Here is a 17,925-nt window from a genome sequence, read left to right on the forward strand (position 1 = left end):
GTCCAGTGAAATGTTGAGTACCCCTGAGGTTGGAGATACTAAGACTCCTATGGATAAACTGCTCCAGTGCCTCACTCTAAAGCATTGTTTTATTTAATTGCAGTCAGAGCTTCCCTTGCTGTGACTTGTGACTGTTGCTTCTTTTTCTTTTGCTCTGCACCTTCCTTTTTCCCTTGTGTTGGAGGACTGAACCTGGACCTGGAATTCCAGGAAACAGCCTCATGAAGGTTGGATACAGGGGAATAATCATCTCCTTTGAATTGCTGGCTACGCTCTCGCTCCTGTCTTACAGATGTGCTAATTTCACTTGGTTGTGGGCCTGTTGCTTTTGTTATAGTTTCTGATTTCATTCATGTTTATTTCTCTTACAAGACTTGGATTGGGAATCGAAGACGGAAATATCGTTTAATGGGGATTGAGGTCCCACCCCCTAGAGGAGGTCCTGCTGATTTCTCTGATCAATCTGAATTTGTTTCTAAATCAGCACTTAATCCGGGAGAGGAAACTGCTACTGAAGTGGGGGATGATAATGATAGGAATGATGAAGTATCAATCTGCCTATCTGAAGGAAGCTCACAAGGTATTTGAAAATGCAGTTACTACTGTGCATATATTTTTAATTTTGTACAGTGTGCATGCTTTGGATTCTCTGTTGTACACGATCAAAAACATCTGAAGGAATGTCTTAACAGTCACAGGATATCTACCTTGGCCGTACTGACAGTCCTGTTTGGTCTCTTTCTTCTCTCTATATGAATTATTTGGGTTTTGTAATCACAAATATTGCAGAAACCTTTTCTCATCAACCCTCTGTTTCTGCCAGATTCATCTGGAGTTAAATGGCAAGTTCACAATTTGCTGGTGCAACTGAGAGATGGACAGACAGTGCAAATATCTAAGTCTCACTTCCCTAGGAAGGCAGGTTTTAAAAAATGCTCAGTGTTAACTGGCTAGTTCCACACAGCCAGCTTGGATATCCATTCCTGTTAGCCTGAACCACACCAACAGTTCTCCTTTAAACAAGCACTAATGAGTGTGAACCTGCCTGCTTTGTGCTGAGCAGAGCTGTGAACTCTGTTACAGTTTCCCTGATACTAAACTCATGCTGATGGGATAGGTTCAGGAATTAGATTAGCTTGGACTTGCTCTTGAACTGAGAGGGCTTCCCAGGATGTCAGTGTAGCAGAACTGCTGCCACGAAGCTGTCTGCTCTGTGTAGGGTCACTGACAAGCAAATACAAGCCCACAGAAAAGATCAAAGGCAGTAGCAGGGGACTGCTCAGAGCCTTAGAGCTGCACATGCAGGGTGCCTGTGTTGTCAGGAAATTGCATGATCCGAGTGGTAAGTGTCTTGAACTTAATTCCCTTTTACCCTCGTCCCAGACCTCGTGCCCATGTTAAATCCATCTCTCCCTTTCCCTTTTGTACCTCAGCAACGTGGGGCCTGGGGCCCATCAGCTGCTGCTCAGCACAGCCTCTGCCTTCACAAGCTCAACTAATTGCTCCCAGTGCTTCTGATTAGCAGAGATCAATAGAGCCTTTGCTCTCCAAACTCAAGGAGGGTCTGATCCAGTGCATGCTACTGCAGCTTAATGTGGCAGGCCTGATGTTGTAATTTTGTCTGAGCAATTTAAAGGAAAGGACTTGAAAAATGGAGAATTGCTGGGCAAGAATTTGTGATAGCTTTGTCATCTCCTGCCAAAAAGAAAATAAGATGATAAAGAAATGGGTCAAGTGATTGAAAACCAAGTAAGATGCGGAATCTAAGAGTCCTTGATTTGCCTGAGGTGTGGAAGGAAACAGATTTAGTCAGATGTTCTTGAAAGAAAGTGTTGACAGGGGAAGGGTCTGAATTCACTGTGGCTTAAAGTGAGAAATAACACCACATTTATTGAACAAGGCTTTCATAAAGGCTGTGTAAGACTGAGAGTAGATCATCAAAGTTTCAGAAGTGCCAGAAAACTGTAGGATTTCAACAGCATCTAGAAATCCCACTTTCATCCCTCTATTCTAACACAAGAAGTTGCTATTTCTCAGGATGTTGTCCAGTAAAATGTGCTGCAGCTCAGCTTGTGAACTTCCTGGAAAATATTTCCACCAATGATCCCGTGTACTGTTCAGCCACAGATATGTGATTATTTTGATGTTTCAGAAGTAGAACTTTTGGCTCAATTTGTTAAAAAAAAAATAAAACCAAACAAGAACACCTGAACAACAACAAAAAATCACTCAAAACCAGGAAAAGATATTTTTAGTCTCCTAATTAGATTGAAAGTGGTGCTGGCACTTGCTTTTAAGCATTAAAGTTCTCCTAATGCTTTACCTTTTTTAAACTTGTGTGAAATGAATGCATACTTTGTGTAAGTGAGCACAGCTGTGGAGGCCATTATAGCTGTGCCAGTTCATATTAGCTCAGGATGAATATTTAAAGAGTTGAAAGTGCTGGAGGGAGTTGCTTCGTTTGCCTATTGAATGGAAGTGGTGATTGTCAGGGCTGTGGAGCCACTGGTGCTTCAGGCTTTTCCAGGCTCCCTGAGGCACATCCTCAGTGACCTTCATCCCTGGGGTTGTGTGGTGCTCCCTGCTTTATGGTTCTCCCATTTGGACCCATTTGCTTTTGCTGCCAGCAGAAACATTCCTCTGAAGTTGTGGCCCGTGGCAGATTAAATTTATTTGGAGCAACCTCAAATAAAATGTGCTCAGTTTAGAGAGATTTCCCTGGTAGAAAAGCTATTTAAGACAGTAACTCTCTGTGATCTGGCCTAAATATTACCCTTTCATTGCAAGTGTTGATAATCCCCAGTTCAATCCTGGTGTCCCTGTGTTTGAATGATACACCTGCCTCATTATCTGCCCTCTCTTGCAGTAGCCACAGGAACATCTGCTGCCTGTTCACTCACTGTCCCCCTGTCCTCTTCAGGTGGGAGGGTGGGACTGTTGGACCTTTCTAATGCAAGCTCTGCAGAACTGTGCCACTTTACTACCACTAGGGAGGAGTGTATTTCCAATTAGTAGCCTGGCTGTTAATGGCATATTTTAAGTTTTATTTTATCATAGGTGCCTTGCCTCTGTTTTATTTCCTGCTTTGCTGTTTCTCTCAACCATTTTCTTCTTAATGGTATATTCATGTGGAGAATTAACAAAGGGGTGAACAGACTTACCCTGTTTTTGCACCGTGGCCATAGTCAGGACTGAGAGAATCATTTGGTGCTTGTGCTTGAAATCCAGGGGTAAAATCTGCAGTTTCAACTTTGCTTGTACAGAAGAGAGCAGGTTAGGTTCACTGGGAATAAATAGTTGCCATACAAGAATGAAATAATCTGCTTGATCAGTTTTTGGTTCAAAACTTAATCAGTGTCTGGAAGGAGGAGGTGGGATTCTGCTACATATTTCAGGGCAGGCAGGATTTTTCATGTAGTAATTCAATTTTTTTAAGAAGTTCTGCCCACCTCTGATGTGAAACTAAGCACTTTTGAATATTCCAACCTGAACCTAAAAATAGGAAGGTTTTGGTGTGCAGCATTCCTGTCATTTCAGGCAGCTTTTGGCATGACTTCACCCTGAAATACTTGTGATGTTATGTCTTTTTTAGTAAGACACAGAGTATTTTTTTATTAATAGGCATTGGTAATATGACTTGGCTTTTGTATCTAGCAGATGTGACATATTTAGTGATAAAGACTGTTCTTGTTCCTTCAGTATAAAACTTGAATGAAATCTGAAAAACTAATTTATTTCTGCAGAAGAGACAAATGAAGCTCTTCCAAATGAAGAAATTGGTCACAAAGATGATGACCAGAACCCAGTATCTGCTGACAATGTGGTATGTGTACCTTTCCTTTTCCTCTAAAGGGGCCTCTTTCAGTGCTACTGCTGAGGTGGTTTCCAACACTAGTGTTTTTTCACTAGGTGAAAACTTCAGTCGGGTGTGCTAAGAGTCCTTCCCTCTTTCTTGAGCACCACAAGGAACTTCAAGGAAGAGAGCTAGATCCATTCAGTAGAAATGTCATTCTACAGCTGCTTCTGTGTTACAACAATCTAGTCTTTTCCTAGAGATCAAAGCACAATGCTTGGGTAGTGCTCTGTAAGCACCTAGTGTAGTAAAACAGTAAGAATATAAAAAAAAAAAAAGAGAATAATGATTGAAACAATGGGGTTTTTTGTAGCATTAAGGAAGTCAGGGATGTCCAGTGCTTCCTCTGTGGCTGACCTTGGGTGTGTGAGATCAGAGTGGGGTGGGGATGTACTCTTCATTCCCAGGGCCTTCTGGAGATGTTTCTTGGTTTCACGTTGAGTCAAACCCCAGTTGTTCTTGCTGGTTTTAACTGACTGCAGTCAGAGAAGGAAGGAAGGACAAAGGGAGGAGTCCTGGCAAGTAATGCAATGTATCTTCTTTGTTTAGCCTGTCTTCTCTCAAATTAGAAGAAAGGAGAGGAGGAAGAGAAGACCCCCATAGTGGTAGGGTAATTTTTATCTTAAAAGTTATCTGCAGAATGGACAGGTGATGGTTCTAGTCCCTTGCACTGTTCCTGCAGTTGGACATGAAACAACAGTAGCTCAGGACACGATGAGGACACGAGTGTTAATGACACACAATCTGGAGCAGGGGAGCAAACAGCAGATTCCCCTCCCCAAAGTTATATATAGAAATGAGAGAGTTTCCTTTCTTTTGCATTAACTGAAACCCCACAGCTGTATTTTCTGTGGCTGTCTGAATGGGCACGGGTCTCTTTTTCCTTTCTGTTTACCTCCATGGCCTGCTGTGACCTTAAATATAATCACTCTGAGTTTCAGGCTGATGCATTTACCATGGAGATGCAGCATGTACAGTGTCAAAGGTAAAAGGTCTGCCAAGGGGATGTCTGACAGACTCTATTCTCATCTACCTGAGCTCCAGCATTGCATAATTTGATAGAATAAGGAGGTGGAGGGAAAACAGGAATAGTTTTTTCATACTGTTCTGAAAACATTAACAACATTTTTTAAATGTATGCAGTTAGAATTGGACTGACATACATGGGGCCTGCATAAAAGACACAGTTTTCCTATTTGAAATTCTAATCTGTTCTTGCCCTTACTATCTTAAAATGTATAATTATAAGAAAGATAGTGTGAATGTTTGGCATTTATTTAGAGACTCTTTCCTCAAGCTGAATCTAAACCCAAAAATATTTGGTTCACAGTGTTACTCAGGGTATGATACAGCAACAGATCTTTGTGGCATTAAGCCTTAGAAATGTTATCACTTCAGCTGGGTTGTCAGACACTGAAGCACAGAAAATGTGCTTTACCCTCCCTACCTTCAACACATACTTGTGAGCTTGGTGGGTCCTACCAGTGAGAGACTGTTAACCTCTCTGGAAGGATTTCTCTGTGGTGATTACAGGGAACTTTCTGATGGCTGCTCTGCAGGCAGACAGAATGCACCAACACACACACAAGTGCTGCAGAGAAGCCTCTAAAAACACCTCAAGAACTAAGCATTGAGGTGTATAGTGTCAGTGTGGGCCTCCACCTGCATTGTAGTGAACAATATACTAAGAAATTTAGAAAAATCGCTTTAACTTATTATATGCAGTCACATAAATGTTAACAAAACAATTAAAATAGTAAAAAAAAAAAACACCCAAACCTCCCTTCTTATACTAGCGTTGCTTCCCTTTCAAAAATACAATGAAGTTTCTAGTTTCATCTGTGCAGTTACCAGTTAGTAACAAAAGCCCTTCTTATCACTGTCTAATTCAAATTCATCCCTTTTGGGATCTAGCTTAAGTAAGAAGAAAAAGTAAAATCTCCTAGGTGCACCAAAAATGTGTCAATTTTGTTTTCTCCTGTCAACATCATCTTCTACCATAACTTTCTTACATAAGAAGGTTTTCTGCTGGGAAGAAAACCAGAACATGCCAGTGGTAAATCCTGTAAAAGTGACTCTTTTAAAGCTTGAGATGCGATTGGAATGTATTTCTAAGTTCTAAAAGCATGAGGGTTGGCCTTCAGCACTTCAGATACCTTCAGAAACCTGACCTAGAAAGGTCCTGGGGATTTTTATGGATGAAGTGAAAATGTCCCTGTGTGTGCTTTTGGAACTGGCCTTTGTGTCAACACCCTCTGCTGTTCAGAGCATCTGGACTTTGCACTACGGCCATGAAGGCCAGAGGAGAACTCTTCATGTTTTTAGGCAAGAAATTGGTCAGGACTTGCCTGTCACTTGCCATATGGTCTGTTTTGCTCCAGAGGAGTAAACTTCCATAACCACCTTCTCCCTGCAGGAGGTCTTCAAGCAGAAGGCTTACAGAATAAACCGCAGGCTGTAGCGAGGCTTGGTGTGCGACTTCATGCCCCAGGCGTGGTGCCACCGAGCTCCTCCTCTGTACACAGCCTGGGTCACCATGGCAGCAGCTCCGAGCTTCCCTCTGGCTGAGGTGCATGATTGCCACCTAACGGGGGCTCCTCGACTCGGAATTTCTCAGGAGGAAGCGGAAGGGCCTGTTCCCTTCATGCTTTCCTGGCATGTCTGAGGTGCTGGTTGCTCTTTGTTTGGGCTGGTCTCTGCACTCGAATGTTTGAGTGAACCTTTCACTTCTTTTCCAGAAAATAGAAATCATAGATGATGAAGAAAGTGATATGATAAGTAACTCTGAAGTGGATCAAATGAGTTCCCTTCTGGATTATAAGGTGAGTAATTAGCCTGTGAGGTGTTAAGCAGGATAATCCTGCACAGACGGTTCAGATGGGTGGATCTGCAAGGAGTTCAGCAAAGGCTTTTATCAGGAAGTCGTGGCTACCACACATCATCCCCTCAGTCCCATCTCATCCCATTTACAGCCAGATTACCCTTATTTCAACCCAGAGGGTGGCAGGAAAAATCCCATTTCTGCAGAGCAGTTGCTTGAGTTACTTCAGCTGGAGCCACCTCCAGCTCCTACCAGCCTCTACAGCAAAACTTGCTCTCTGTGTGAGAATTGTTCTTTGGAGTGTCAGGGCACATTGTTACATGCAGAGCAGCTGGAATCCTCTCATAAAATGGGGAAGAAGTCTGGAAGCAGTAGTTGTGGGAAGCAGGGAAAGCAGTTGGATGCCTGACAGCTGCTGTCTGCTACCAAATGGTAAAGGTGAAACTTGTGGCCCTGCTCTCCCAAGAGTTGCCACAGTTCTGTGTTGGATATTGAACATGGTTTTATCTACATAGCTATTTTTTTTTATTCTTTAGGAAACAGGTATGTTCTACTAATGATAATTGCCAACACAATAAATAAATCATCTTTTCAAACCAAAAAAACCCACTCACTCAGGCTGTGTTTTCCTGGCAAGGGCAGTGGAGAATGAATATGGAGAGAGAATGACCTTTTCTTAATGTCACCTGTCACCACAGTGAAAGGCTTGTTGTGACAGCATGCCCTACAGAGCCTTGTTTGTTGGCTTGTTGTTTGACATTAGTGATTAGTCTTTGTGCCTGTGTTTTCTGCATAAATCTGAATTCCTCCTTTGGCTGGGCAAAGTCCATGGCTAAATAGGCAAGTTCTAGGTTCCCATCTGAAAGCAATGCATTCAGCTGATTTGCTTATGAAAGCCTCAAAATCACAGCCCAGATATTTCTGTCTTATTCCCAGAGCTGTTACAACCTGAAACAGTATGGAGAGCAGTGTTTTGGCTGAAGAAATGTGCATTTTCTGGAGGATAAAAAAAAGAAAAGAACAAGTATTTTGAAAGGCTTGTTACAAACCTTCCAGCTCATCATTTAGTCTCACCTTTTCACATCAACTAAAGTGGAGTTACAGCCACTCTAGCAAATATAAGCATCAATATCAGAGCATAGTTCTGGGTTCTAAAAAAAAGAAGAAGAAATTTCACCATTAAAACAAAATGCCAGCTTGTCATTTCACTATTGACATTTCCTGCCACCAGAACCAGCCATTAAGGAACATTTTGTATGCAAAATTGCCAACCTAATCAATCATGTGATTGCATAAGCCAGGGTGGGTTTTTCTTGCCTCTGATACCCCTCAGTAAGTGCAGCACTTAGCAGGAATTAGCTCTGAACCTAAATGTTTCCTCTCTCTGTGGACTCTGCATTGCTAACAATTTTTGTGTGCCTGGTTTTTTCATCACCATCTCATGGAGGATGCACATTTTTTTGCTACGGTGCAGACCCCTTTTCCAAAAATGCACCCTGACTTTGATCTTGAAAAGTGAACTGTTTATTTAGGTTACATGATCTTTGCAAAGGTAAATCAGCAGAGAAAATGGATTTCAGCTCCACACTGATCAACAGATTGAGCATTTTGAGCTTGCATACCAATCAGTTGGTAACTTTGAAGAAGAGAGATTTGGAATAAACTGAAGTACTTATCAAATCTGAATTTTTAATTAAGAACTTTGTTCTTTTTTATATTTGCACGTACTGGAAGGTGCCTTTATGCAAAAGGTGGAAAAATGCCTTTTTAGGCAGAGCCATGCACATTATTGGTATTTCTCCATTTTGTAAATACATTCCTGTTTATTCTGCAATCTTGAGGGGGGTCAGGGAGCTGACACTTCCTGATACACGTCAAACTCAGCTGTGGTAGAGGATGCTATATTTTAATTTGTGGTGGCTTTGAGGAATTTTCAAGTTGTTTTCCCTGGTGTTTGTGTCAAGTCTGCTGTAATAATGGGATTGAGTTGCTGTCTCTTGTCACAGTCAGCCTGCCTTTCAAGACCACTCCTACGAAGGGACCTGGGCTTTGTTTATCTTTATTTTAAAATGGAATTAGACATCATCCTTATAAAATAAAAAGCAGTGCTTCTTTACAAGGTTAATATAAACTTTTCCTCAAGTCATTAATGTTTTAAAGAGAGTCAGTGATTCTGAAATGCTTTGTCTGCGGGTAACATGATTTGTTATGATGTGTATCTTGTGGAGGATAAGGAGAAATGAACCAGCATCCACATTTGCAGGCTTAGAGCTGTGCTGTCATTCTACAGCTGTAGAATTTCTGCCTTTACTTACTCCTGGTTTTGGCAGGAATCATAACAAACACATTTTTACTCATTTGCACTAAAGCCATGGTGTTTTAAGAGGAGTATGTTTAGGTGTCCTCAGAGTGATGCCATGTTGTTTGCTACCTGCAGAACTTTGTCTTTTCCCCCCACAGAATGAAGAAGTCAGATTCATTGAGAATGAGTTGGAGAACCACAAACAGAAGTATTTTGAACTACAGACATTTACTCGGAGTTTGATACTTGCTATTAAATCAGATGATAAAGAACAGCAGCAGGTAGTGCTCGAAATAGCTTTTGCTGAAAGGAGGTGTTTGTCACTGTGTGCTCTGTCACTCCCATGTGTAACACGTGGCACTTCTTGTAACACTGGGTTGGATCCTTGTATGAGGAACCTTTGGTGCTTTAATTAGGAAGAGATTTTGATGCTGACATTTTTTCCCTTTTGCCTTTACACTCTGCAGCTTTTCAGGTGTAAAAATAGAAACAATAACTTGTGAGAAAGAAACTTAGAACACTTTTCCGTCCAAAATAAATTTGGCTTATGGTTATTTTCATATTTTTTTTTTTCATAAAAACATGTGAACTGAATATAAAGAAACTTGAAATCTTGGAGATAAATCAGTAAATCACTGAACCAGTAAAGATCTTGCATGCAGCAGCTGGTTCTGTGTGATCACAACAGAGCATGGCTGGATAGCTTTTGCATGTTAAAAATACATGAATAAGAGGATATAAATAATTTGGTTGTGAACAGTTTGTAGGAAAAAAAAAAGTTTTCATCTGTTTCCACAATAACTTAAGTAACTTCTGGGATTGTTACAAGGTGCATCATCTTAAAAGGGTGTTTTTCATTTCACTGTCTAGCAACACTGACTTCTTGTTACCCATCCAGTGACAGAAAAGCTCAACAAAGTTTGTTCACTCCATGTTGAACAGATATTTAGTGCTGACATCAAGTCCATACCTAATGCTGCATTGTTCCTTTTTTTCTCCCAGGCACTGCTCTCAGACTTACCTCCAGAACTAGAAGAAATGGATTTCAACCATGCATCCCCAGAACCTGATGATACCTCATTCAGCTTGTCGTCTTTATCAGAGAAAAATGCCTCAGACAGTTTGTGATTTCTTTTATTATTTTTTTTTAAACTGACAAAAAAGCAACCCCACGTAAGATGCAGGTTTGCAGAGAACAGCATTTGGCTTTCCAGAGTTTTGCAGTCCAAAAGAGAGAGCCCCAGGTGAGACAGACCTTCCTGAAGGACACCTCTCATGTGGCATGGCTACAGTTTGCAGTGCCCCTGCAAATGTTGGGTTTGGGAAATGAAGGAGCTGAGGAAAAGGTTTGAGCAGTGGGGCCTTGATGAGGATAACTTCTGACTTTCCAGAATAACTCTTGCTCTGCAGCAAAGTCTTTTTGAGCAGGGATCCAAGGATGGACAATAAATATCCTGTTACACAGACAGCTAATTCTTCAGAGTTGCTTGCTCACCGGTCTGGTTTATTACTTGCTTCCCCATTTTTACTCAGGTAGGTGGACTAAAAATTGGGGATTCAAATAGAATAAACAGGCTCTTTATGAGTTGTGCTCCAACCCTTTTGAAAACCTGAAATTCCAGTGTTTTTCATTATGTGACTTCAGATTGTTGCATCTTCCATGTTCTGACCAAAACAGCTGAAAAAAATAATAATTGAAAGGCTACCTGAAAAAATTGGCTTGTCATCAATAAATGATTCATGTGAAGAACCAGTCATAAGTGTTGTAAGAAATTAGATGGATGTGGACAAACTGATAGCTGCAGAACATGACTTTCTGATATTCTCACAGTAGCAATGGGATTAGATGTTTACACTGCTCCTTAGGGGTTTATGAATGTAGTTACAGGTTTTATTTGTCCACGTCTGAATGCTGAGCTTCTGTTCATTGTTTTAAGTATTGGGTATCTATTTTTCCACAAACTTTGCTCCACTTCATCAAGACACTGTCATAAATGCACAGCTGTCATTGCATCCTGAAAGGTATTTGAGTGTTTGGAATTGAGTTGTGCAGACCTGCTTGTGAAGGAGCCCTCTCTGACCAATTTTTTGGCAACCACCAGGTGCCATTTCTAAACTGTGAGCTTGACTGCAGGAAGTGGCTGAAATGAATTTCTTCTTTCCCAGCTGTTGTTGACATTGAATCCTTTTCTGATTAAATGGATGTTCAGACACATTCAGATAAATTTAGGAGGGCATGTAGGTTTGTGCCCATAATACTGATGCTCTATAACTTCTCATCTGAATACTGCTCAGCAAACATTTTTCAAGCAGTCTGGTAAAAAGCCTGAGCTTTCAAGTTTATGCCAAATAATAATTTGATTTGGTGAATCCTTATTTGTGCAGTACAGTAAGTAATCCTCTTAATTTCAATCAGAAGTCCAAGATGTAGCTCAAAATCCAGTGTTGGGGAAGTAACACTTTGGGTTTTTTTGTTTAATGCTGGGATTAAGTCACAGTTTTAGGTTTTTCTCGGTCTGATCTGAGAAGTCACTTCTACAACCACTTTCTTAGTATCAGTAGTGAGCTCTGTTCTTCCAGGTTTTTTCCTGTCTCTGTGTCACCCTCGGGCACGGGGAGCTCCTAACAATGTTGTTGAATACCAGCTGCATGAAGGACAGGAGCAGTTTTAAAAGCTGTTTAAAAAAAACAAGCCAGTTTCACCATTCTAGCTGCTGTAGAATTCAGTTCCCAAAAGACCTCTTACCACCTATTCCCTAGAGTAACCTCCAAAAAAACAAGCTGTTGGGCCTGTGTTTGAGTTTAGGCATTAAAACTCAGTAGAGTCCCAGGAGAGAGGGAAGGCAGCCTGGGTGAGCAGAGGCAGGTGGTAGGTTTCTCATCCTTTCACTGCCTGAGCTGACAGGTCATGTCCTCCTGAAAGGAGAAGCAGTGTTTTAAATGCCTGTTGAAATGAGCACCAATCTAAAATAAGGTTTGTAAGCAAAGATCACACTGCTGTCCTTCACATGTAAGATGGGGCTCAGCTGTAATCCTGCTCGCTCTGAAAAAAGCATTTATAAAGGGTTTTCTATACTGGGTTAACAATGCTGTTCTCTCTAGATAGGAAATTTGTGCCACTGACAATGAAACCTCTTTTCTCTGAGCTTTGCTGAAATAAAAACAAAACAGTACTGTGATTTGCCACTATTTGGGCCCTGTTTTCCTGCTGCTTCCACTTACAGTCCCATGACAAAAGGCAGGATACTCTTCACACGAGTTCTTGGTTTCATGGTCAGTTAAGTCATCCACCTTTATGCAAGAAAAAATTCATTGATGATTCATATTTTGCTTTGTCTGGCTTTTATTTCTTATGCCAAGTGAATCAAAGGAATTAATTTTGCATGAAGTACTACCAGATTCCAGCAATGACCTTCAGTCCCTTTTCTCAAGGAAGCTGGAACCCTCTTGAGGATGAAACTCTAGCTGCAGTCAGTGCCCATCCCCGAGGGCACGTTGCTCTTTGGTCCTTTTCCTCCTGTAGGGTGACAAGACAAAAGAGTGAAGTGATCATGTTTGCATACCCTGAAACACTTGACAATCTTACAGGATATTCAGGAAGCAAGAGTGTCAATGATATTCCTTGTCACAAAATGCTATGTAGGATGATGTTGTTCTGCCTTTTCAATATCTGTGTTTCTTTCCTGTTGTTTGTAAAGCACAAACCTTAATGATGCCATTCCTGGTACTTTAAATCATTGCAGCAACCCTAGTTCTGCAGGAGAGTGGCTGAAGAGCAGCTGCTGATCCTGTCACATAACACTGAGGCATCCCTGTGAGTTCTGACAATCCCATGTGACCCCTCAGACCAGCACCACACACGTGCTTTGTCCCTCGGGACTTGGTTTGCTGGTGTCCCTGCCAGGTGCTGCAGTGTGCTGGTTGAGGTGGCAGGCAGCACCCTGAGCTGTGGGGCTTGCTCAGCTGGACCCTAGAACAGTGTGGGAGAGGTGGGCATGTTCCCTTCCAACTCCAGCTCAGTAGCTGTCTGACAAGCATCTTGCTGGCAAGCGTTGGGTTCTGATACAGGGGCACTGGGACACTCCTTTCCAGGTGGAATTCTGAAAGCTCTTGAGGTGAAGGGAAGAGATGGGGGTGGCTCTCTGGGCCTGTGGTTAGGGTTTAGTTTATGGTTCTTTCCTTTGTGATAATGAGAGCCCACATTAAGTACTAGTTCATCATTTGTGTAGGCTCTCAGTGAGAGATGAAGCTGCTGCTGTGGTGTCAGTGGCAGAGATGAGCCCCCTCTCCCTGGTTTGGCTCTGTGCTTCCTCTGTGCCACACAGAGGAGCCTCTTTCTCAGAGGCTCTCATTTGCTTTGTCCATGAAGGATGTCTGCCCCCAGCACTGTTTATTCCTAATGCATCAATTGGAACATGAAGGATGAGGTTTGTCTTTCTGAAGAAACCAAAGTGGGGAAAGGTAGTTTGGAACAGACACGTTAAGGCAGAGACAGGACACGGGCTGTGCCCCAAGGCTTTGATGCCAGCAAGCTTGATGATACTGAAGAAACCTGTTTCCTGAAGCTGTGCCTCTTCTCGTTTCTCTGCAGATGACACTCCTGTCAGGTTTATAGGTCTAACAGGAGGGAGTAATAGTAAATATTCTAATAGGGGAGTTTTGGGCAGACTTAGAAGTACACAAACAGATGTACCACACAAGTGTCCATTTTCTGGAGTGCTTGGTTCTTGAAGCAGCACTGCACTTTAATCTTTCCAAGTACTTCTTTTTCACTAAGGCAATAATAAGTCTGCAAATGACAAGCAGATCGTGGGCTCTGCAGTCCTCTGAGTGCAAAAAGGAATGTACTGGTTAGATCTTCATCTTCTTAAATTAGGAAGCAGCTTATCAAGTCCATTCACCAAAGGGAGACAGCTCTGTCTGCTGTTGTGGTGATACAGTAGGAGAAACCAACAGTATCATGAACGTCCTCACTCTGGAAATGGAAATAACTGCTTAAAACCCATCAAACCACCCAAAATGGGATCTCTCTTGCACTACCCTGTTCCTCGTGTTAGACATAAACCCATGCACAGCACTGACTTTCCCTAGGTACTCCAGTCGTTGCTGACTGTTGGTCTCAGGATACTGATAGTGTGAGGAAAGAACACAATGTACAGAAACAGAGTAGCACAGATTATCTGAAACATGAAGAACCTGTAACTTGGAATGTTACAACCCAAAGCTTGATTTACTACCTCCAGTCCCACCTCCAGGTCCTCCGGGGCAGCCCATGAGCCACAGGGCTGCATTTCCTGAGGAGGACCAGCAGCTGCTGAACCTGCAGCTTGTGTTGCCAGACTTGGCCTTTTCTGCCCCAAATCAGCATAAGGCTGAGTAAGTTGCTCAGCTGGGAGATGCCTGATCAAAGTTAGAGGGTGGGCAGTGAGAAAACTCCAGCTACTTATTAGAAAGAAGCTGGTTTATGGTGTTTGATTTCTCTATCCAATTAATATTTTAGCACATTGGCCAACTGGGAAATCTTTACAGTTATGAGTAAAAAAAGAGAAGGAGCAGTCCTACAAAATTGGTTCTTTCTGTGGCAGAACAGGGTTTGGTTCTGACTAAAGAGTATTTGTTGGCCTCTGAAAGGCAGCAGCTGGCATTTTGGTCAGACAGAAACAGGATAGAAACGTGGGGTGATGGGTGTTCTTGTTTTTAAACAATTTGTTTTTAAACCCTCTTTGATAAAAGAGACACTGGGGAATGTTCCTGTAAGGAAACTGGTTCCAGGTCAGTGCTTTGGTTCTGCTGAACATTTTACTGTATTACTGAACTAAGTCAATAATTCTTTTCAAATTCTGTATTACATTTTACACACACTACCTCTGAAACATCACCTTTAAAACCACACAGAAAATGTGAACTTTTTTTTTTTTTTTAACATTTTCTAGGCAATAAATGATTTCCAAGATGCATCCTTCACTTCTGTGCTTGTTTTTCAGTTGAGTGTGAGACGTTGACTTTGGTTTTTATTTTAGCATTAAATGAATGTGCTTGTCTCAAACAAGGAAATTCTAGAGGTGTGATATTAGGGAGAAAAGATAATGGTAGTAAATATTTGGTGAAGCTGAAGGATGATGTAGTAACTGGGCCAGCTGTGCTATTTTGGGGACAGTTACTGTAAGGAATGGATATTATCCTTTACTGTGGTACTAAATGATTGTTGGAACCTTTCTCAAAACATCACAGATTAATTTATCAGAGAGAAGAATCAAATAATGAGTCTCAGCACTGTAATTAAAAAGAATAAGTTCTACATTGTCTGAGACATGGTTCATAAATATGTCCTCATGTTTTTGTGGCAGCTATTGGGTTTTGTTTGGGTGGTTTGTTTGGGGTTTTTTTTTTTGCATAACTGTATAAAGACATTGTAGGAACAGTTTTTATTTGCTTGTGACCAAGTGTTAAATTAAAATGAATTGGTAGGAAGTGAAGGTTGCAATGTAAATGTAGACAGTGTTTTGTAGACAAGTTTCATCTTTAAAAGTGTCCCTGTAATTTCCCCATCCCATCTGTCTCTCTGAAATACAGGGTGGGCTGCCAGGATGTCCAAGCCTCTGCAGCCTGGGGGTGGGGAGGGAATGAGGCACATGGAGCCACTTCAGTTGAGTGGCAGAAATGAAGAACCTGGGGTTTTCGTCAAGAAAATGATAATAAAAAATGTCTGCATCTTGGGAAGCAAGGGCTTTTATTTTCAAGTTTTGTGAAATACAGTTCAAAAAGTCATTGGCAAATCCACTGAGTTGTGTTGGGGAAAAAAAATGAGTTCTGCAATGGAATGATAGAATTGCTATGATTGTTCCTAGAATTGCTGAGTGTGTATGAACACACATGCATATTTATGATGTGCACAGATATACTGAACTTGAGCATCATATTACAAAGGTATTTTCACTTGAAATATTAATGTAATTCTTCAACAATATATTTTATTTGCTCTCATTCTTATGTCTTGCTATATGTTGATTACATCGTTTTGAAATTTAGTCGAATTGTACAAATACAGTTTAGAGTTTAACTCCTTGCAAAACTGGTAACTTTTTAGGCTTGGAAATTTATTTAAACGCCCATCGTGGTATTTCTAAGGGATCTTGGCAAATAAACAACCTGCTGGATTTATCAAAAGATAATGAATCTTCTGCCATGAAATTTTCAGCTTTAGTTTCACTAAAGTATCAGTTTCATTGAAAAGAAAAAAAAAAATCTGAAGTTTTAAATATTACTGTATAACTCAGATGTTTTCTTGTCCCTACAAAACACAAACCAATGGATGATCTTAAAACTCTGACCATTTCTTTCTGGGCCAATTCATTAAGCTTGGTAACCCGCGTGCATTTCTGAGTTGCTCTGTGAAAAATCAGTATTTATATTGCATTTTTATTATTTGTATCAGTATGTGTAGCAAAGAAACTACTACAGATGTGAAACTGAAGTACCTCCTCTATGGTCCAGGACATATGATCTTGGCTTATTTGAAAGATGGATGCCTAGTGAAATATTCCATACATTTGTATTGATTTTTTTTTCTGTATATATAAGGGTATTTATAATCTTGTATTAAGAGTCATCACGAGAAATGCTTATTTCCTTCTTTAGAAGCCTGCTCAGCTATTTTTATATAAAATGTTGGTCTTTGCCTTAATTTTTCTCTTTTTTTGTGCAAAGTTGTGCCATAGATATTTTAACTTATCCACAGATAGTTTACAGAATTAGCTTTGGCTTGTCTTTACTTCATTATTTTTTTCCCTCTTTGTTCTATTTTTGCCCAAATCCTTTTCTCCTCCAACTGCGTCTCAAGGTTGGTTTGCTTTCTTAATTCTTCTTTTTTCTTTTCTGAGTTTGAAGGATACCTTCCATCTGCATGCTTCGGTAGAGCAAGTTTTTCCTCTGTAGTTTATTGTTTCTAGTTTAGCAAAACCTTTCCCTGAGAAGAGAAAAGAGGTGATGCCTGTACAAATGTATCTAGAGCAGCCCGGTCGGTCAGAGCAAAGGGCTATTTAGCATTGGTAAATTTGTCTACTAGACTCAAGGATATTTTTCTACGTCTGTCAAGTTTGGGACTATGGAGAAATGAAATAAAGGTGAACTAACTCCTTTTCCTACATGAAGTTCTCAGTTTCTGTATTTCTTGTAAAAACTCAGCCCTGTTCAGAGGGTGGAGGATGAAGGGAGGTGCTCACCTCTCCTTTCCTCCCCCATGGCTGACAGGAGAGGCTGAACTGGCACCAGTTTCCAGTTGCCTGGGCAGAGTGGAAGAGGCAGGTGAGGTTCCTGGCAGCAGGGTGGGGCTGTCAGTGGGTTCCTCACGCTGGATGCAGGGCCCTTTGCCACCCAGCTCGTGGGCTTCACAAAAAGAACACCCTCAAGTTTTACCCACGGACGGTTCTCGGCAGCTTCCACAGGTTTCTGTGTTTGAAAAACAAACCAGAAATCCGGGGAAAACCAAACCCTTTGCTGTAGTTCTGCAGGAACCTGTGAGAGAGACCCTGTTAGTGCCTCAGCCATGCCCTGTAAGGAGTTTTTCTCCCAGCTGGGCCGTGCTGGGAGGGATGGGGGGACACTGTGCCCCCTACCAGGGGTTCTCTGGGGGGAAATGGTGCTGGGAGGGACAGACTGCTTGCTGGGAGGAGTTAGGAATATCTGCATTCGTTCATGATGACTTTTATGTTGAGGCATTTCAGAACGGTACACAGAACTCTGTCCTGCAAACACTTCTGTGTTTGCCCCATAACGTGAATTGATACCTAATGACAGCAACTAAAAGCAATTCGCATGCAACACTAACAACGGCCCAGAGAAATCCAGCTGAACCACTAACGCCTGGTTTGCATTTGTTTGGGGTTGGTTTTTTAAATTATTTGAAAGATAAATGTGAACTCTGTGCGTTGCTGTTAATCCTGATACTGC

At 41.4% G+C, this 17,925-nt stretch overlaps 1 protein-coding gene across 4 annotated transcripts in view; it reads left to right on the forward strand.

Moving 5' to 3' along the window:
* Positions 1–17,122, forward strand: part of HDX (highly divergent homeobox) — a 41,916-nt gene extending 24,794 nt beyond the window's left edge. For 2 of the 4 annotated variants that reach the window (XM_051630411.1, XM_051630412.1), the window contains 5 exons: positions 373–580; positions 3,744–3,823; positions 6,592–6,675; positions 9,135–9,257; positions 9,979–17,122. In XM_051630411.1, coding sequence (XP_051486371.1) covers positions 373–580; positions 3,744–3,823; positions 6,592–6,675; positions 9,135–9,257; positions 9,979–10,104 — 621 coding nt within the window. In that variant the 3' untranslated portion in view covers positions 10,105–17,122. Of the gene's footprint in view, positions 1–372; positions 581–3,743; positions 3,824–6,591; positions 6,676–7,610; positions 7,668–9,134; positions 9,258–9,978 lie in introns of those variants that run through there. The other 2 variants (XM_051630413.1, XM_051630415.1) reach the window with 2 other exon arrangements.
* The last annotated feature ends 803 nt before the right edge of the window (positions 17,123–17,925 follow it).

Source organism: Apus apus, chromosome 12 (assembly GCF_020740795.1).
Source record: "Apus apus isolate bApuApu2 chromosome 12, bApuApu2.pri.cur, whole genome shotgun sequence".
In the NCBI taxonomy this organism is placed as follows: Eukaryota; Metazoa; Chordata; class Aves; order Apodiformes; family Apodidae; genus Apus; species Apus apus.